The 18,961-nt window shown below is 40.8% G+C and overlaps 1 protein-coding gene across 1 annotated transcript in view; it reads left to right on the top strand.

Moving 5' to 3' along the window:
* cacna1ab (calcium channel, voltage-dependent, P/Q type, alpha 1A subunit, b) overlaps window positions 1-18,961 on the top strand; it is a 158,990-nt gene that overhangs the window by 22,274 nt on the left and 117,755 nt on the right. The window contains exons 2-3 of the mRNA XM_059332310.1: window positions 14,328-14,434; window positions 14,974-15,113. Of these exons, the coding sequence (XP_059188293.1) occupies window positions 14,328-14,434; window positions 14,974-15,113 (247 nt within the window). The remainder of the gene's footprint in view (window positions 1-14,327; window positions 14,435-14,973; window positions 15,114-18,961) is intronic.

Here is an 18,961-nt window from a genome sequence, read left to right on the forward strand (position 1 = left end):
AATTAAATCCAAACTGTCTGTGTGTTACTGCTCTACTTGCAACCTCTCCTGTTCTCTCCTCTCAGCCCTGTGTAAACAGCCTGCAGTTCTGTCTTCCCTGATTTTTTTAGGGAATATTTGTCACATAGCCGTTCATCTCAGCAGAATCAATCGTGGCTTCACAGTATCGCTGAGGAGCAGAATTTAATGTTTTTAACAGTATCTGGTTATTCCAAACAGTTTATTTTTGGCAACACATTAATTGTGACATGTACAATAAAGACTTCACAATTTAATCTTAATTTTGGTTATTTTTCTAACAAAAACTTTCATAACCAATGATCTGATCAATGACAAATTTTGACAATAATGCTCATTTTACAGTTTCTTTCTAGAATGAATGTTTTATTTTTGGCGACCTTTTAAAGAAAATGTATGTGGGGGTTCAGAGGATGAAACCTCCCTCCCAAAGAAGGCCAGTCTTTTCTGATTTGCTTACGAGAAAAATATGGCACACCTTTGCAAAGGCAGTTGTCAAGCAGTGGGTGGAGATACTGCACATGACATAGGAATAGGAGTCAAATCTGAATTGCTTATTGATTTACATTTTCTGATCAAGGCAGCCCAAAAAGAAACTGTGACTGGGTCTTATTTCATAGTTTGTGGGTTGGCAGGCAATCCAGATACCTATGTATATGTAAACAGGCACTAAAACCATGGATGTAGCGTCAGATTACTGAAGTTTCTGGAGACACATGTTAACAACCGACTAACGTGATATTGGAGGATTGTGTAAAAGCCTGGAATACTATTAGTGACAACATAACTCATTTTTTTTACTCACAGACAACACTACTTGATTAATTATTCAAGAAGAATATATGGTTACATTTAAACAGCAAAAATGCCTGTGTTTAAGGAAAAATTGTTGTCAAGGTGAAAAAAAAAGAACATGAACAGCCGGTGTGAGGTGGAGCAGGAGCCTCGGGCCTTAAAGGAAAATGTGTTACATGCTCAGCCGCCACGATGCATTTCACACTTTCACTTTTTGCACTGAATTGGATGCAAATGTGGAATGCATTTTCATGTATAATGTTGACATTGTTCTATAGTGTATAGATGATGTGGAATGAGCCATTGAGATCAGAGAGAATCCTGAAATTATATATGGGTTTTAATTTAGTGGATGATTTTATAGGATCCAGCCCCTAGTGGACAGCAGTAATACTGCAGTCTCTTCTGTGTTGACTTCAACTTTTTGTGATTGGCCACGTGTTTCCTACAACCAGCTGGTTTGGGATCATTTCATGAAGCCATGAAAACCAACTTGCACATCCTAACTCTAACCTTTTTTGGAATCAGGGTTGTAGTATCATAAATGTTATAAAATTGTCCTGGTATGGATATTATGGCTTTGAAAACGGTAGCTGCGCCCCTTTTCACACTGCTGTTTACACTGAAAACAATAAAGCACTGATCAAATCTGCAGTTTCCTCTCCCTGATGTCCATGTTTGGTCACTGTGTGCCTTGTGGATCTGATCACCCAACAACTAATTGGTAGAATCCTTTTATCAGCATCTATATACAGTATTTCTATGGCTTTTTTAAATTGTGGCCCTCTGACACACAGAAGCACCTTTGCCATGGTGTGTGTGCATCATGTTCTGCAGATTTTTCACAAAATGTATAAGCATGTGTAAGTGCATGTTTGTGTGTGTGCGCACGAGTGTGTACGTGTGTTCAGCAAGTGACAGGGGAGGTGGGGATGTTTAGAGATTTATGGCTAAGGTGAACGTGTGTGTGTGTGTGTGTGTGTGTGTGTGTGTGTGTGTGTGTGTTAAGAGAGAGAGAGAGAGAAAGAGAGAGAGGGAGAAGACAGAATAGTCGGTCATCACTTCTCTTGACAGTTTTACGGCTGCTGAGCTAGCAGGACGCTGTGGGATGTTAGTTAGCCCACCTCTTCACACATCCGACCTGTGTGTGTGCATGAGCACTGTATGTCCCTGTGTGTGTGTGTGTGTGTGTGTGTGTGTGTGTGTGTGAGTGGTTGTGTGTGTGTTGGATGCCGATTCCTCTTACTGCAGCTCCATTGACACTCCATCATCTCATTGACTCTACCTGCTCTCTTGGTCTGTCCATGTTGGTGTCGGTCTCTTAGAAAACAAGAAGAGCAAAGGCTTATTTCAATAGTATAGAGCAGCAAACATATCAGAAGGAGCTGGTTGTAGACCGGACACAAAGACTAACCGCTATACCTGCATCAGTCTCCAAAGACCAGAACACAATAAAGCCACAAAATGCTAAGAGCCTACAGCAAAATACCCTACATTAACACTCAAACGCTATGTCAGCATCATGTCTCATTCTGCTTTTTATAACATTGTAGTTGCTCTGTGATACTGTGCTCAGCTGCAACATTTCTTCAGGAAATCAATTACATTAAACGCCTGGCATGCATCTGCAGCAGCTACAGGAACAAAGCTGTAATGTATTACCATGCTATGTTTGCTAATTTAGTATAAGACCAGCAGAAAACAAACTGCTACATGTGTAATGGATTGGGAAAAAATGGTGAATTGAAAAAAAAAAAACTTGCTTCCACTTGTTTTCACTTGGTTTGTTGAGCCATTGTATCCCTTTCAGGCCATTTGCAGTTATGTTAAGTTTGTTGAAATGCATTATCAAAAACGTAGAATATCCTAATTTCCAGTAAAGGAACATAATATTGTCTGACTGTTGAGCCAAAGTGAATTAACCAATGCTGCACTGAGTACCTTCCTGAAAGCCTTGAAAATGACAGACTCAGAATCATATGCAGCCATTTGTTTGTCAGTCAGACAATCTGCCACAATCATGGACCTGTTCTAATTTATCTTCTGCTTCATACCAATTTTGATCAGAACACGTATCACTTTTCGCCAATAAAGTAGTTGCATTGGTGACGTAAAAACATGATGCACGGAATGCCACTGACCTGTTTCGAACTTTACCAGACAATTAAATCAGCCCATATACGAATGGGCGAGTAGGAGCCTGCTCCACCTACTCGCAGGTAGAGACGGTCGTTATCAGCCCATTCAATGGTGGCTCCCTGAAAACAAAGTGGTTACATTTACGTTACAGCACTATAGAGCCACTAATCTAAGGTTAAGGCAAAAAACTTAGTTAGGAGTTGTAAAATATATTTTAAAGGGTAAAATAAATGCACATAAATGCCGGAAGTCAAGGTGTTACAATGATGACATCTGTCACATAAAATAAGTAACACACTGATTTTAGCTGACTGATAACTTTAAATAATATTATAATTATAATATTATATATATTATTATTATTATTATTATATATAATTATAATTATATATAATATTTTTGTTTTATTTTGACATGGGACAGGAACCTCGGTCTCCTGGGTGACAGTCCTGGGTTTGTTTTTTTGTATAACATGCATTAGTATAGCTGTCCATTCAATGGGCTGATAACAACCTACTGGCCTACCAGCAGGTGGAGCAGGTCCCCACTGGTCCATACTTATGCATCAAAATTATGCTGCTGTACAAACATCACATGGGGTCATATTTTGGGTGGAGGACGGTCTCTCCAATTCAGGAACACCAATAGAGATACAAAAGATCATTCGTCCCTACAGCCATCAGGCTGTCTCATTCTTCAAGAGATTCTACCAGACTAACTGAATTTCCCCTTGGGGATGAATAAAGTAATTTTGATTTGATTTTATTGATTTAGATTTTTGCCATTTTTAAACCATTGGAGGGTTCATGAAGTTGACAGTGACAAAGAAGTAGTATCCAGTATTCAGTTATATCTAACCTTTACCTGACCTGTTTTACAAGTTCAGATTTGGTGCCAGTACCAGAACCTTTTGAGAGCAAACGTGTTCTGCTTCTTTTGTTCTCCACAGCTGCCATTTAGACAGTCCACTTGGTATTTTCAAGTTGGAACCAACAGTTCAGCTGGTGGCTCACTGAGAATGCTCAAGGCTCTCTCTCTCTCTCTCTCTCTCTCTCTCTCTCTCTCCCTCTCTCCCTCCCTCCCTCTGTCTTCCTCTCTCTCTTTCTGTCGCTCTCTTTCTCGCTCTCATGCTCACACACTCACGCACACGCATATATGCAGACACATACTGCAGCTGCTTCGGCAGAACTAAAATGGAGATGGTACATGTAGCGTGTGTGTGTGTGTGTGTGTCTGAGCCTCTCCTTGTCTGCTGACAGTAACCTACTTTTATGGAGCCCACTCACTCAGAATAATAAAAATACTGCAATTCTCCCTCCTCTTCCTCCTTCTTTCTGTCTTTCTTTACCTCCATCGCCTCCACCTCTTCCACCTGTCTCTGCCTCTCCTCACCCTCCTCTCCTCTACCCCATCCCTTCATCTATCTCTACCTCTTCATATCAATATATCTCCCTTTTTTCTCACCTTCTTTTCGAATCTCTCCATCTTTCCATCCTTATCACAGGCACCTCTATCGTCCCCTATGTCCTTCATGAGTCCCTCCTTCATTTCCTTTTCTCCTTCCCCTTCTCCTTATGTCTTTCGTTACCTTCCATCTCTTCATCCATCCTTTCTTTTTCATTTTTCCCTTTTTTAACTTCAAGCTTTACCTTTTATTGCCCTTGTTCCTTTATTTCTTCCTTCTTCCATTTCATCCACTTTTGCCTCCTACTCTTCCTCTTACTTCACTTTTTCTCTCTCTTTGATACTTCCTTCCACATTTCATCCCCACGTCCCTACCTCCTTCCTATCCCCCTTTTCTTTTCACTCCAGTTTCCCCCATTTCATCCCTCCACCCATCTTTTATTCTACTTAATCCTTCACCCCTCACTTTTTATTTTATTGTGCTTCCTCCCTCTTCTCATTTTTACCTCTTTTCTTCATTTTTATTTGTCTTTCACTCACTCTTTTTTAATTCTTTCACTCTTTTTCTCACTCCTTTCCGTCCTTGTGAGGAGAGTGTTGCCGCAGCCATCGGCCTGGCTCAGTTAAAAGATTGTCTGATGGAGGGAGCGTGAGAGAAAGGAGAGGGAACAAGAGACTAAAAGAAAGAAGGCAGAGAGGGAAAAGAACATTCGAAGAGTATCTTCCGGCACAAGTGGTCCAGATTAAGAGGAAAGAGAAGAGGCCTTAACTCAGGATAGCATGAAAAAAAGAGGGAGGGGGGATTAAGAGAGAGAGATGGAGGAGAGATGTGATGCCTTCGGTGAAATAAGAGAAAAAGGGTTAGAAGTGGTAGCTGCTGGAGATTTCTTTTAAATGAAAGATTAGGGGTGAAGGATGGATTTGGAGTATTTCAAAAAGAAGAAATTTTGTGGGGTTTAAGATCTGATATTAAAATGGTTTAATAATGCACAATAAGGAGTAACAAATAGTGTAGTGCACATAATTTAAAGTCACCAATTAATGATTTATTTCAAAGAAAAGCTGATCTTTGAACTTTGACAATTGCGATAAAGCATTTTAGTGGTTGCTCCATAAACCTTACTGGATATTGATTTGTTATATTTGGTGACAGTGTAAGACTAAAGTCTTGTTCCTCACTGTACAGCAACCTTCAGTTTGTTTTCAACAAACCAAACTCTCCAGCGGCTCATTTCAGTGTTGTAGACTTTATTTGAAATGGAAAACCTCAGCGCTGCAACTCTGCAGCTGATGGTAACCTGTGAGTTTTGTGTCATGCTTGGCTATTTTACTGCTCTTTGTTTGACTGTTAAAGCTGCATCATGAGTTTAGAGGCAATTCTTCGACAGAACAACAAATTCCCCCAAAATTATGATTCAGGATCTGACTTTTTTTTTGAGAAATTAACAAGTGGACTGAAAAAGCCAACGTTAGAACCTCAACTTTTTGTCCTCTGCAGCCGGTAAAATCACCAGCCACTGCATTTAATAATTCAAAAGACGACTAGATTGTTGAAATAGAACAGGACTCCAGATGATGGCTGACCTACAAAAAAAGCTGCTTACCTGCCAGAGTTAAAATCAGCATAGCAGTGGTGGCTGCTGAGAGCTTCATATGCAAGTAAAAAAGGGAGATAATCTTTTTTATTTTATAATTAACAATTTTTTTTTGTGCATCACGTGATATTTCTGTAGCTTTTGTTACACATTGGTATTCCTTATATTTCCAATTTTTTATTAATTTATTTGTGTGTGTATTTATATTTCATCATGTTTTACAGATACATTTGGTTTTCTTATCTTCTTGCATTTACTTTGCTGCCCAAATGACCCAATTCCCATGGTGGTAATTAAAATATGATCTGCTCTAATCTAATATAATCTAATCTAATGTAATTTCTGCCCTTGTCCGTGCAGACAGTGAATTGAATTAAAATTAAAAGTGGGGAAAAACTGGTCCAGGATAACTTCACTTCCTCCACGGGATTCAGATGAAATATACATAAATGCATGTTTTGGCATTTTGACATATTTAAGTTGCAGTTCTTGGTTGGCCCAGCTGAAACCATGATCTGAGCTGGTTTGATAATCAGCAGTTAATACAGTGGGCACTATAATACACCAGTGCACTGTGCTTGCATGTGTGTGTGTGTGTGTGTGTGTGTGTGTGTGTGTGTGCGTGTGCGTGTGTGTGTGCATAGCTGTCACACCCTACAGATGAGACTCTTTCCTTGAGTTGCATCATGGAAGATGCTGCAAGTGTTACTGCGTGTGGTGTGTGTGTGTGTGTGTGTCTGTGTGTGTGTGTGTGTTTTGTGTAATTATGCATGAATGCTTGTGTGTCTGTGTGTGTGACTTTTTTATTTGTGTCATTAGGCGTGTGTGGTTTCAATTTAAGTTTGAAAATGGTTGATACAATAGCTCAGCTCAGTACGAAAGAAGAAAGTGATGGACGTGTGTGTGTGTGTGTGTGTGTGTGTGTGTGTGTGTGTGAGAGAGAGAGAGAGAGAGAGAGAGAGAGAGAGAGAGAGAGAGAGAATCTATGCAGTTCTCATTACCAGCCTGCGAAGTGGCACAGCAGATATTCGACAAAAAAAACAAGCTTCTTCCACAAATCAAAAAGAGCTGGGGTCAGGAGAAAGAGAGAAAGAGAGAGAGGGAGAGAGACGCACCCTTTTATCTTTCACATGTCTATATATAGCGGTTCATGGAGGAGAAGAGTGGAGCAGGATAGGAGGGAGGAGGGGAAGTGGAGGTAGAGGAGGAGAGGAAGGAGAGAAGGCAAGATGGTTGGATAAGAACGGAGAATAAGGAAAGCTGTAGAACCACTTTCAATGATTTTTGGGTCTTAAGGGGGGAGAGAGAAAGAGGAGTGTTCAACCAGCTGGGACTGTGTGCAGCCAATCTGAGGACCAGAGAGGAGGAGGAGGAGGCAGATGGAGGGATGAACAGGACGAAAGGAAAGTGAGAGAGGAAGGAGAGAAACTTTAAGCATGTGGGGGAAACTACGGTTGCTGCCACAGCTGCAAAAGCTGCAGGAGATGCCATGGAAGTATATATATATAAAAAAAGAATAAATGAAGCAGAGAGTTAGTTCAGGCAGAGCACTGAAGTCGTGCTTGCATTTGCTGATTGGCTGATCACAATCATTGGCTTATTCGCAGCTGTGTGGCAAGTAACTTACAATCATATTAATGCAGATGTACAGCATGGGCATTAGAACCTGACACTGTTTATCCTGCTGATTACACTCATGCAAATGCTGCTTGCTGCCACGGCTCCCTCCACCCCCACCTCCTCCTTGCATCGTATTTCCCTATTGTTGATTTTCCTAAGATTTTTTATTCATGTCTGTTTGCTCGTTGCTGTTCAGAATCTTTGACAGCTCCTTCAAACTGCAGATCTGACTGTATAATCATTTACTTTGCTTGATCTAAGTGTCACCTAATATATATATATATATATATATATATATATATATATATATACCTATTGAGAGCATAACATTTTTTTGCAGAAAAATACTTTATACAAAGAAAGAAGTTGAGGTTTAGTTTGGGCGACACACATTGTGTGTTACAACCAGTAAGGTGACGTTCAAAACAGCAATGGCAGCAGTGATGTAGGCAGTGATTGACAGATGGTTCATCCAATCATCTGCCAAGTATTTGTTAGAAAGTGTTTCCAGTCAGAACAGTTTCCAGCGATGGCTTCTCAGATGGTTCTGTGTAACAAACCATCTGGCAGTGTCAGTTAAAGCTCAACATGAATGTTATCACTTTATATATTGGCTGTAATGCTACTTATATAATGTATGGATCACAAACAGCCATTAAACATGAAACTATAGATATTTTTTTCTGCAGTGGACTCCACGGGTACTTCTATCACACCCTGAATCACAGGTGGCTGTGGTCAGGTGTGGTGTGTTGTGCTTGTGACCACACCCAGCTGTGATGCACTCAAACACAATGTGAAGTGCTGTAGAACACACAGGGTGTTGCAGAGATTTTGGCTTCTGCTCCGCTATGTGTAGCTGGCTGCACAAGCAGAATGACTGGACTGGGTGTAGGTATTTGTCATCTTCACCTCACCTTGTACGGAATCTGCAATTGTTTATGTCACATGTATGCATTTGTGCTCTAGTTTTCACTTTGCATTCAGTCTCACACACAAACAGAAACGAGTAGAGAATGAGAAAATGAGAGTGAATTAATGCTTTTGGAGCTTTTTAAAACTGTAATTAGTCATAATTTAAAGCGTTTTTCACGTGCATGTACCTGTTTCCTGCTATTTCTCAGCTCTGCATGTTTGTGAAGGAGGATGGAGGGAGAGACAGACAGAGAGAGAGAGAGACAGAGAGCAAGAGAGAGGGAGAGAGTGAAAGAGAGAGCGAGCAAGTGCTTGCGTCACTCCCATAAAGGAACTGACTCTTGCTGAGTCGAGTGCTACACAGTTTCATTTATTTGATAAAGCTTCATTTGGTGTGATTTAAAATCTCCCCCTCATCAGGCTCGGCTCCCCTAAAGCACAGCCTCAGCGCCACGCCAAAATGCCTCATCAGCTGAAAACACACACACAAACACACTTGGTTGAACACACACACACGGACAGCCTGAGTGTACACACACACACACACACACACACACACAGACAAGCAAACTGGTACGCGAGGACATTTTTCACCGGATGACTTAGAGTGAGGCATATTTAAAGAGGTGTAGGGAGTTTTGTGGAGGTTGTGGCTTGTAGTGAGTAGCTCGAGGAGGAACTTTTAACAGGTAGATGGTTTATCGTCTGCGTGGAGGAAATTCTTCACAACTGTAAGGGTGTAGCAGCAAATTTGTATCAGTGTTGATGTAGTTCTGTTTAGTGATTGTCACTTTTTCTTGTGGTTCCACCTCCCTAACCCTCACTGAGTGGTCGAATAAACCCTCAAGGCATGTTTTGTCGGGTATAACTGCCATACTGGGAGGAAAATTAAAAGGTGAAGCCATTAGAATAAAATGTGTAATCTACTGGACTGGTCAGTGCTCTATGGACATTAAAATGTGGCCCAAAGTGTGTCCTACCTTATTCAGAGATGAGGGAAGTATGATTAACCAAGCATGAAGTTCTTCAAGATGCCAGGACCTATTTTACTCTGATGCTGGTGGCTGCACCTGCAAGTGTTTGTTAGGTGTTTGTTAGGTATGGAAACACTGCATGTGCACCCCCAAGCTAAATCGGTTAGTAAATTCAGTGTATTCACTGCATATCTGTATAGCGCCAATGACTGTCATGGAGATCATACGGGATGATTGGGCGAGGGTGGCCCTGCAAAAGACAAGCGAAGGCCCTTTGCCTTCTTTACAGGGTGATAATAAAGGCATTAAAGTGTGTTGGGGTGCTGTCACTGCATGTTGTATTAAGATAATTTTTGCACAGTTAGAATTAGTTAGACATAAGTAATATCTCATCCACCGTATTGGTAATCAATGATTTTTTCCCATCTTAAATTAGTATTTAGTATCAACCTCAGTCTAGCACTAGTCATACGGTAGACTGGCATCTCATATATACCCGTATGATTTCCAAAGAGCGTTATCAGTGGTCCTAGACGACAATACCTTTTGGATAGACCTACAACCAATCAGACCAATGAAACATGGCATATCGCTGTGGAGTGACCCATGCATGTTGAGGAGGTGCTTGGTCCAAGCATGGAAAACATGCAGCCTGGTCACAAACTAAAATTACAGTTAAACAGTAGAGAATCTTGATTGGTATTTGATTAGCACTGCCTAGTTTGACAGTTTGATCTGAGTTTTGTGAGTTGAACTGGATGCCAGTCATCATATCAAATCTGCAACATGTTAGATAAACAGTTCAGACTGACCCGTCAAGGCCCAGGACACATGACCACATGCAAATAAAACAAGTATGTCAGATTTGTCTGGTTCCCAGGATAGTCATAAGGTACAGATAGGAAGGCAGCAGTATTAAATGGTATGAAAAGATTCTTAGTTGGTTTGAAAGTACCAAGGACACTTTGCAAGGAGTCCATGCATGAAGGAAACTTCCAAAACAAGCAGAAACAGTCCTGTGACCCGATCAGGACATGTCAGATGGTCCCTGTCCCAGGACTCTCAGAGACTGAGGCAAAGACATTTCAGCTCCTAATCCCAAATCCCAGAGAACGCAGTGTCTGTGTACCTGAGGTTTTTAGTTTTACAAGGACTTTAATGCTTAAAGGGTCAGTTCACCCTAATGACAGAATCACCGTATTACTACTAGCTACTACTTTGTGGTATCCAGCCATTTTGCAAGCTTGCCTGAAAAATGGAGTATGTGCGTGAATACCAATCATCTCTCCCTCTCTGTAATAAGTTAATACACTCGCTGGCAGAATCATAGTGTGTGTGTGTGTGTGTGTGTGTGTTTGTGTGACTGTGTGTGTGTGACTGTGTGTATACACAATAATAGGCAATGGATCAACAAAATATTGCTGATGTGTGTGTGTGTGTGTGTGTGTGTGTGTGTGTGTTTGTGTGTGTGTCAAAGTATTACCTGTGCTTCGATGCATTAGTTACTGTAATAATGTCTGCTTTTGTGTGTGTGTGTGTGTGTGTGTGTGTGTGTGTGTGTGATTGTTTGAGTAGCCACCTGCAGTGGAAAGAAGAGATAAAGAGTGAAAGGAGGAGGAGGAGAGAGTGAGTGTGAGTGTGAGTGTGTTTGTGAGGTCAGTGTATTTGGCAGGGCAGGGCTTGTTTGTGGCCATCAGAAAGCCATTTTAATTAACGAGAGAGGACACACACACATGCACACACACACACACACCAGTTTTTTGCAATGCTCACCAAAATTACTGTTGCCAAAAATTTCTGCTCTCTAATTGCTTCCGATTTCTTTCACTCTCAAAAGAAGGAATAGGGTGAAGTGGGAGGCGGAAAGGGAAAAGTGAGAAGGCCAGTCAGTGCAGGAAACAGGAAGGAGTGACTTACATTCTGCAGTCAACTGGAGGAAAAAAGGAGAGGGAGAAGTCAACAAGAAGAAATTATAAGACAAAAAGTGTGAGAAGAAAGGAATCAACAAAGATAAGGAGAAGGAGAAGACAATACAGAACCAGAAAGAAAAGAGAAAACAAAACAGATATACAGACAAACTGCAGGGAGGTGAAGAAATGGGAGGAAACGAGAGAGAGGGGTGCACACACACACATGCACACACAGGGAGTTTAACCTCCTGCTTTCAGCAGGTTGTTAGGCCAGCAGAGTGTGTGTCTGCTGAATAATAGATAGTGCAGCAGGGTAGCATGTAGTCTGGAGACACACACACACACACACACACACACACACACACACGCACAGCATCTGTGAGCTGCATATGGTTACTGTAAATTGATTTGCAACAAAATCCAGCAAGTTGTTCATACCATGGTGACTTATAGTGATTTGGGGAAAAACAAACATAGGTAGGAGTGCAGTGTGATAAATCAAAATAACATATTTCCACTATTGCATTATACGGTAACACACAGACATCCTGCAGTAAGAAACACAAACTGTTCACAATGAATTTGCCCACAGGATGGCAGCATGTTAGCAGTGTGCTAGCTCAGCTTTTGATGCAAGATATTACAATAAAGAAGAAAAAGACTAGCCAGAAATAACACATATATATGTTCTTCTATACAGTATAGTTAAGAAATAAGTTAGCTACATAGATCTGCAGATCTGCATTTTTTGTTGACATCAGGATTGACACATTAATGTTAACAACCTTGTAACCAGTTTACTAATAAATCATATCAGCAGTTCATGAAGGGAGGGAGAAGGTGGAAGAAACTAGTGCTAACAACAAGAGCAACAGAGCTAACAGTAGTAATTGGGGGAAGTTAGCTCCATGGTTACCTCAAACTCACTGGGAGAGCGGTGCTCATCAGAACTAATGTTAAATGTCCTGATCGGGATGCAGGCATTATCAGTTTGCAACCACTGTATGCACAACCATCTCCTGCAGAATCGAGCAAGACATGAACACGCAAGAGTTGACAGTTTGTAAAAAGGGTTTTTAGGTCATCAAGCATTGCTCTTCTGCAAACTAAATAGCATGAGACTGCATTACCAGGCCTTGTCATTGCCTTTTGGCTATATTATACATTATTTCAAGAACACATTTATCAAACTATGTAAAATAGCTACAGAAAAAAAACACAGTTTGTACCAATAATATTAGCAAACTATCATTCCGTAGACTTTCAAAATTCATTAATTTATTCTTAACTGATTATCCCGACCCGGGTTGCACAGTCAGCCATTCACACTCTTATTCATATCTACAGGCAATTTTAGAGCTTGAGGAAGCTGGAGGACCAATAGACAACCCAAGCTTACACAGGGAAACATGCCATTTCCACACAGAATAGTCACAAACCAAATTCGAACCAGTAATTCAAACCCACGTGGTGTGATGCTAACCATTACACCACCCTGTAGCCTGTAAATTTCAAAATCAAAGCCATAATTCATTTCTGTCCCTAGTTTTGCTCCCAAATGACATTCGGGTACGTTCCACAAGTAGGTGTGTGTGTGTGTTGCGTCTGGCAGCCGGCGTGTGCTGTGCAGTTCAGCATCGTCTTGTTAGTGTGTACTCCTCAGACCGGCCTGTCTCATCCTCTCACGTCAACCGGCAGCCCCTTCTCCCTCACACACACACACACACACACACACACACACACACAGACGCACAGAGGCCGTCCTCCGGCCATAGTGTCAATGTCAACGTTGCATCTGGTAAACACAACAATAGACACGTACTCCTACCACACACACACATACAGACAGACACACACATTCAGGCTAACAGGATAATGACTGGCCAATTAGGCACAGGCTTGATCTGTCTGGATGTATCCAGTCATCTTAGCCCCTCCAGCGGCCATTACTCAGGCATGGACACACACAGATACACACACACACACACACACACACACACACACCACACAACACATACAAACACACTTGACTGGATGGAGCGCTGTGAAAAGCTTACTGCTCCACTAGGCGACCTCTGTGAGTCAGCCTGTGTGTGTGTAGGAATTTTATTCTCACTGACCGTTTTTCAGTTTAAATTTAATAATGTCAGTCATTGCTGCCCTTCTCTTGCGTCTGATGTTCAGGCAACAGTTTGTAATGCGGTGTGCTCACCAGTCTTTCCTCAAGCCTTTTCTCTGTGTGTGTGTGTGTGTGTGTGTGTGTGTGTGTGTGTGTGTGTGTGTGTGTGTGCGTGTGCGTGTGCGTGTGTGCGTGTGTGCGTGTGTTTTAACAAACTGAGTGAGAGGAAAATGTAAAATTGAGGAACTTTCAGGGAATTAATACAGCAGTGACATGCATACAGCAACAACACGGGTCTAGATTCAGTATAAAATCAAAGTCGTCTGCATAAAGTTCAAGTAGAGTTAAGTGTATTTACAAAGACTTTAAAACAAACAGATGAGTCACAGTGCTCTTTGCAGGAAAAGCAGAGATGCAGAAACACAAAACAACAACAAATAATCTTAATACATCATGTTTTCTGTCTTTATTGTGCAAAAATGAACCAGTAATTTAGATCTACGTATATCAGTCAGTTTTTAACTTTAACAGAAACTTTAACTTTTGTGGTCTAACAGAATGCTGGATAGATTTTTGGAAATGAGTCGCAGATCAAGAAACAGTCATTTTTTAATGCAGTTCTGACATTAGAGAGTGTAATAAATTTATGGAGAAAGGGGAAAATGTGAGAAAGGTCCCCAGCAGGACTGCTAGGACCGGGACTGAATACATTTGAAAGAGAAGTTGATGAGCAGTTTCTTTGCCACTCTACTCTGATTTCAATATGCATGTGTTTCAGGCATGTGTGTGCCTGTGTGTGTGTTACGATTTGGTGATGTTAGCCTTAACTCCAGCTCCACTCCGTTTGAATGGATGATCCTCACCACCATCATTGCAAACTGCATCGTCCTGGCTCTGGAACAGCACCTTCCCGATGGAGACAAGACGCCTCTGTCTGAACGACTGGTAACAAACACACACAAATACAATTTGTCCGTCTTTCATTTCTGTCCTTCAAATTTCCCCTAATTATAAGACACATAGGACAGTATAAACTGAGCAATTTCACATGTTGGGACTTTTGATACGTGTGCAGATTGATCTGCTTAACTTGGAAGTGGGATCAAAATTTGGCTTTAAAAGCAATGTAAAAAAACTTTATTTTACGTGAAATTTTAAATATAAAATACAGTTATTCTGATGAAATATCACTATTTTAAGCTACTTTTGGTGACGGACGCATTCATCACACATTATTCATTCAAGGACCTTTTGAATATGCAACAATAATTTCTCTTTTTTTTTTAAGTTTTTGGCTGATAAATGGTGTCATTTTGTTCCCCAATAAACACATTCAGTGTGAACAGAAAATAACCCACACTCTGCCTGTTGCTGAGCCTTTTCTTTTTTCCTCACTTCCTGTCCTCTCCTCATCTAATCTACCCCTTACTCCCTTTTTCATCCCTTCTCCTGTTTTCTCCCCCTCTCCTCCCTCCCCCCTGCAGGAGGAGACAGAGCCCTATTTTATAGCCATCTTCTGTTTTGAGTCGGGGATAAAGATCCTGGCTCTGGGTTTTGCGTTACATAAGGGCTCCTACCTGAGGAATGGCTGGAACGTCATGGACTTCGTGGTCGTACTAACCGGGTGAGTCTTCAGTCATTTTATTTTAACTTTACTTTTGTTTCTTTAAGTCTTTATCTTTTTTTTCCCTCCGGCAATTATATAATTTTCCCTTGCTTTTTTCTGTTTAGTGTTGTATTTTTTTTGCTGTTCATGTGTGTTTTAATTTTTTTTTGACTGTTGTCCACATGGTGCCTAATGTGCACCTCCCTCTGGATACTGAAATGTGTAGGGTGTGTTTCCATGGCTACCTGTCCCATATAGTTGGGGCAAACAGGTTGAGTCTTTTCCCTAGACTGAAGAATCTTAATTACAACATCACAAAGCTACACACAACCACAAGCAATTTTTGTTAAACAAACAGGGAGAGCAACTGGGTCTGTGAAGGTCTCAGGACAGAGGCTGCTGTAAGGCCCTTTGAGACAAGCCTGTGATTTTGGACTGTATAAATAAATGTATTTGAATTGACCTGAAAAAAAACACAGCAAATGAATCAAAACTGTTACTTCCTTAATTTCACTCAATTCATGGAAGCTTATGGGCTAATGATTGTATAATTTGATCCCATAGACACTTAACAATTAGGTCAAGAGCGCCTAATATTGCTGTTTGAGACGACTTTAGACTACACCAAAAGCAAAAAAAAGAATCTGTCCTCAGTCATTTATTATTTTCTGACTCTGGGAAATTTGGAAACAATGAATTTCCCCCAAACTATTGTATGTATTACTGTAACTTTCTCTTTTACAAAACCACACACATTGAGGCTATTCCATATGAGTCGGAGCCCCCTGCAGAGGACCACCTCCCACTTTGAAAACTTCAGGTCTAAATGTATCAACCAGTTTTCTCTTAATCGCTTAATCTGATTTGAACCAGTTTGTACAGATATATCTGAAATTATGTTTCTGCCAATATCAGATTAAAGTGTATTTAAGCCCACTGAGTAAAAGGATCATTGACAAAGGACCAATGGCTTACTGGTCACTATTCCTGATAGAGGCTACTCTGTGTGAGCATATGTGGATGATTGATAAATTTGTCTTGCTTTTATTTTTTATCAAGAGGTATTGGGAAGTCAATGTGAAAAGTAATGAAAAAATAATTTAATTATTGCCCCTGTTACAAACTCTGGTTGATCTTTTTCAAAGCCAGCTGTTCTTTTAAAAAACTTGCTGATACCAAAAGCTTAATATAAGTTCTCTTCACCATTAGAAGACTTGATTAGTGTAACCAGAGCTGATCAGAGACTACTAGCAGAAGGAAACAGATGACAAAATGCATGGGAACAAATTTGTAAAAAAAATCGGTAAAAAATAAAATATGGAGATGGGAACAAGACATAATGTTAGTCAAGACTGAAATACAGACATTATAGTACATTCGTACAAAACATTCACATTTCAGTGAATCCAGTTCGATTTCAAGTGTGCTTTATTAGCGTGTATTGTAGCTGTAATTTTCACATATTACATTTCTACACTTGATTTTCTGTGTGTGTGTGTGTGTGTGTGTGTGTGTGTGTGTGTGTGTGTGTGTGTTTTTGTTTGTGTTTGTGTGTGTGTGTGTGTGTGTGTGTGTGTGTGTGTGTACTGTATGCCTTTTATAGTAGCACGACTTCCTCTCTTGTCTGATCTCACACAGACACAGCAGAGGTCTGGTTTGACAAGGTGTGTGTATGATCAGAGCCACACCCACTCAATCGCAGGCCTCCTTTAATGAGGACAAACACACACACACACACACACACACACACACACACACACACACACACACACACACACACAGGCTGGATCAGAGCAGCACTGCAGGGAGCAGCAACCAGGGCAAAGTGAAATGTCACTTCTCCGAGAGATGGGGGAGCGGGTTTGTTGTTATGGCAATAACTGAGAAGATGGTAGCAGAGTTTGCTCCATCTCTCTCTCTCTCTCTCTCTCTCTCTCTCTCTCTCTCTCTCTCTCTCTCTCTCTCTCTTTCTCTCTTTTTCTCTGTTCATTTAGATTTGTGCATTATGAGAATAAGACATGCAAAAGTCAATGTGAAAACAAGAAATATCTTATATCAGATTACAACAGCAGCTGTGTAACAAACGAAACACAACATTTAATCAAGAAACTCACTGAGAAAGCACCAATCGTTTTTCTTAAGCTTCAAATCTGCGACTTTTAATGTCTGAGGCAGGAAAATGTGTCGTTGGCCGTCAGTCGCTTCGCCTCGTCACTCACCTTCACACAATATTAACTGCTACCACGGTGTTGTAGAAGCAGGCAGAAAATGTAGCCAGTCCCTGTTAAAGGTGTGTTCACATGTAGCAGTGTTGGTGAAAACACACACCAAGGTGGTAGGAAAATGTGTCTGAATGTTGAGCTTTATGAGGTCTAACTCTGGTGCATTAAAAATATGTAACAAAACATACTTAATTCAAGGCCCATTTACTTGATCTTCTTCCAGCACTTACGGATTCCAAAAAAATATAGAGTCAGCAAACTTTAACAGTCAATTTAAATGACTATTGAATCTGTGGTTTTAATCACAGAAATCTGGGCGAGTAGGGCCCTACTATATTAACCTGTATTGTTGGCGGTGCCCTCTAGTGGCCATTGTAATTATAAATGAAAGGGGAAGTGACGTTTCAGAGTGTGAAAGCAAAGGAAGAAGTATGGGAATGTAGTATGAAGAACGAAAAGTTGCAGTTAGGGTGGATGGGAGGTTAGGTAAAAGGGTCAAATGATGGTAGCTCCCGTGTTACTTGAAAAAACGTCTTTCAACTTCAGTGAATAACGTTTTAAGTAACCAATGTAACTATGTCACTTCCAGCATTAACGGCATCCTCATAGCTACTTTACTTTTTGGCATTTCTTTGCTTTTTATTTTACTTTTTAGTTTTCCAAAAACCAGGAACTTGTTTTGCCCTAAGCTAAGGGAAACTTAGGGGATTTTGTTATAGCAAATTTGATTTATAAAGTGCTTTTAAAGGTACTCAAAGTTGCTTAACATAACAAATTGAGACAAATGCAAAATACAGAAAAGAAAAATAGAGTTGAGAGTTTATGAGTTCAGGTTTGGTGGTGGGAGTCAGGTCTTGTAAGCAATCTTGAAAAGGTTTTAGGTTGATTTTTGAAGGCATGGAGTGATTCTGAATTGTGGATGTGTGTAGGGAGGGAGTTCCAAAGGTTTGGGCCATCAGTGGAAAAGGCTCTTTCACCGTTCCTGGTGATGGGGGTCAGAAGGTTGGCATCGGAAGATCTGAGGTAGTGGGTGGGGGGAGTCTGTGCGGTATGGGGGACCAAGGTTATTGAGGGCTTTGTCGGGGATGAACAGGTTCTTGAAGTGGATTTGGTGCTGGATAGGGAGCCAGTGAAGGTCCTGAAGGATGGGCGTGATGTGTTCTTTGCAGCGGGATTGGAAATACCCTAAAACGAATAAAACTACAGACTATTTCGGTGCCTAAACGAAACAAAGTTAAGTTAAATGTGACGAAGGAGCGAGCGGGTCATTGAATTGGCTGATAACAACCTATAGAATGTAGAGTGGAACCCTACTATGCCATGTTTTATGGAGTGATAAGTCCTGATAAATGCCCATTCAAACACACAACTTTTTCTCCGATGCTGCTCGAGCTGACCGGTATCCTCCAGAAGGGTTTTCCAGCTCCGATGTTGCTGAGGTAACCTCAGAAAATGTTTCAAACGGCATGGGGCTAAAAGTGTCCGGGCCAGACTTTAACTTTTGAACTTTGGTTCTGCATTAAGTGCATCAGTCTACAAATTGTCTGTGATTATTGGGCACAAATACACAAACCTCCTAATTGTACATTTTGTACACACTTTGAACCTGCACTTTCCACCCTAATAATCAAAATATCAAATTAT

The sequence above is a fragment of the Centropristis striata genome, chromosome 1, assembly GCF_030273125.1.
Source record: "Centropristis striata isolate RG_2023a ecotype Rhode Island chromosome 1, C.striata_1.0, whole genome shotgun sequence".
In the NCBI taxonomy this organism is placed as follows: Eukaryota; Metazoa; Chordata; class Actinopteri; order Perciformes; family Serranidae; genus Centropristis; species Centropristis striata.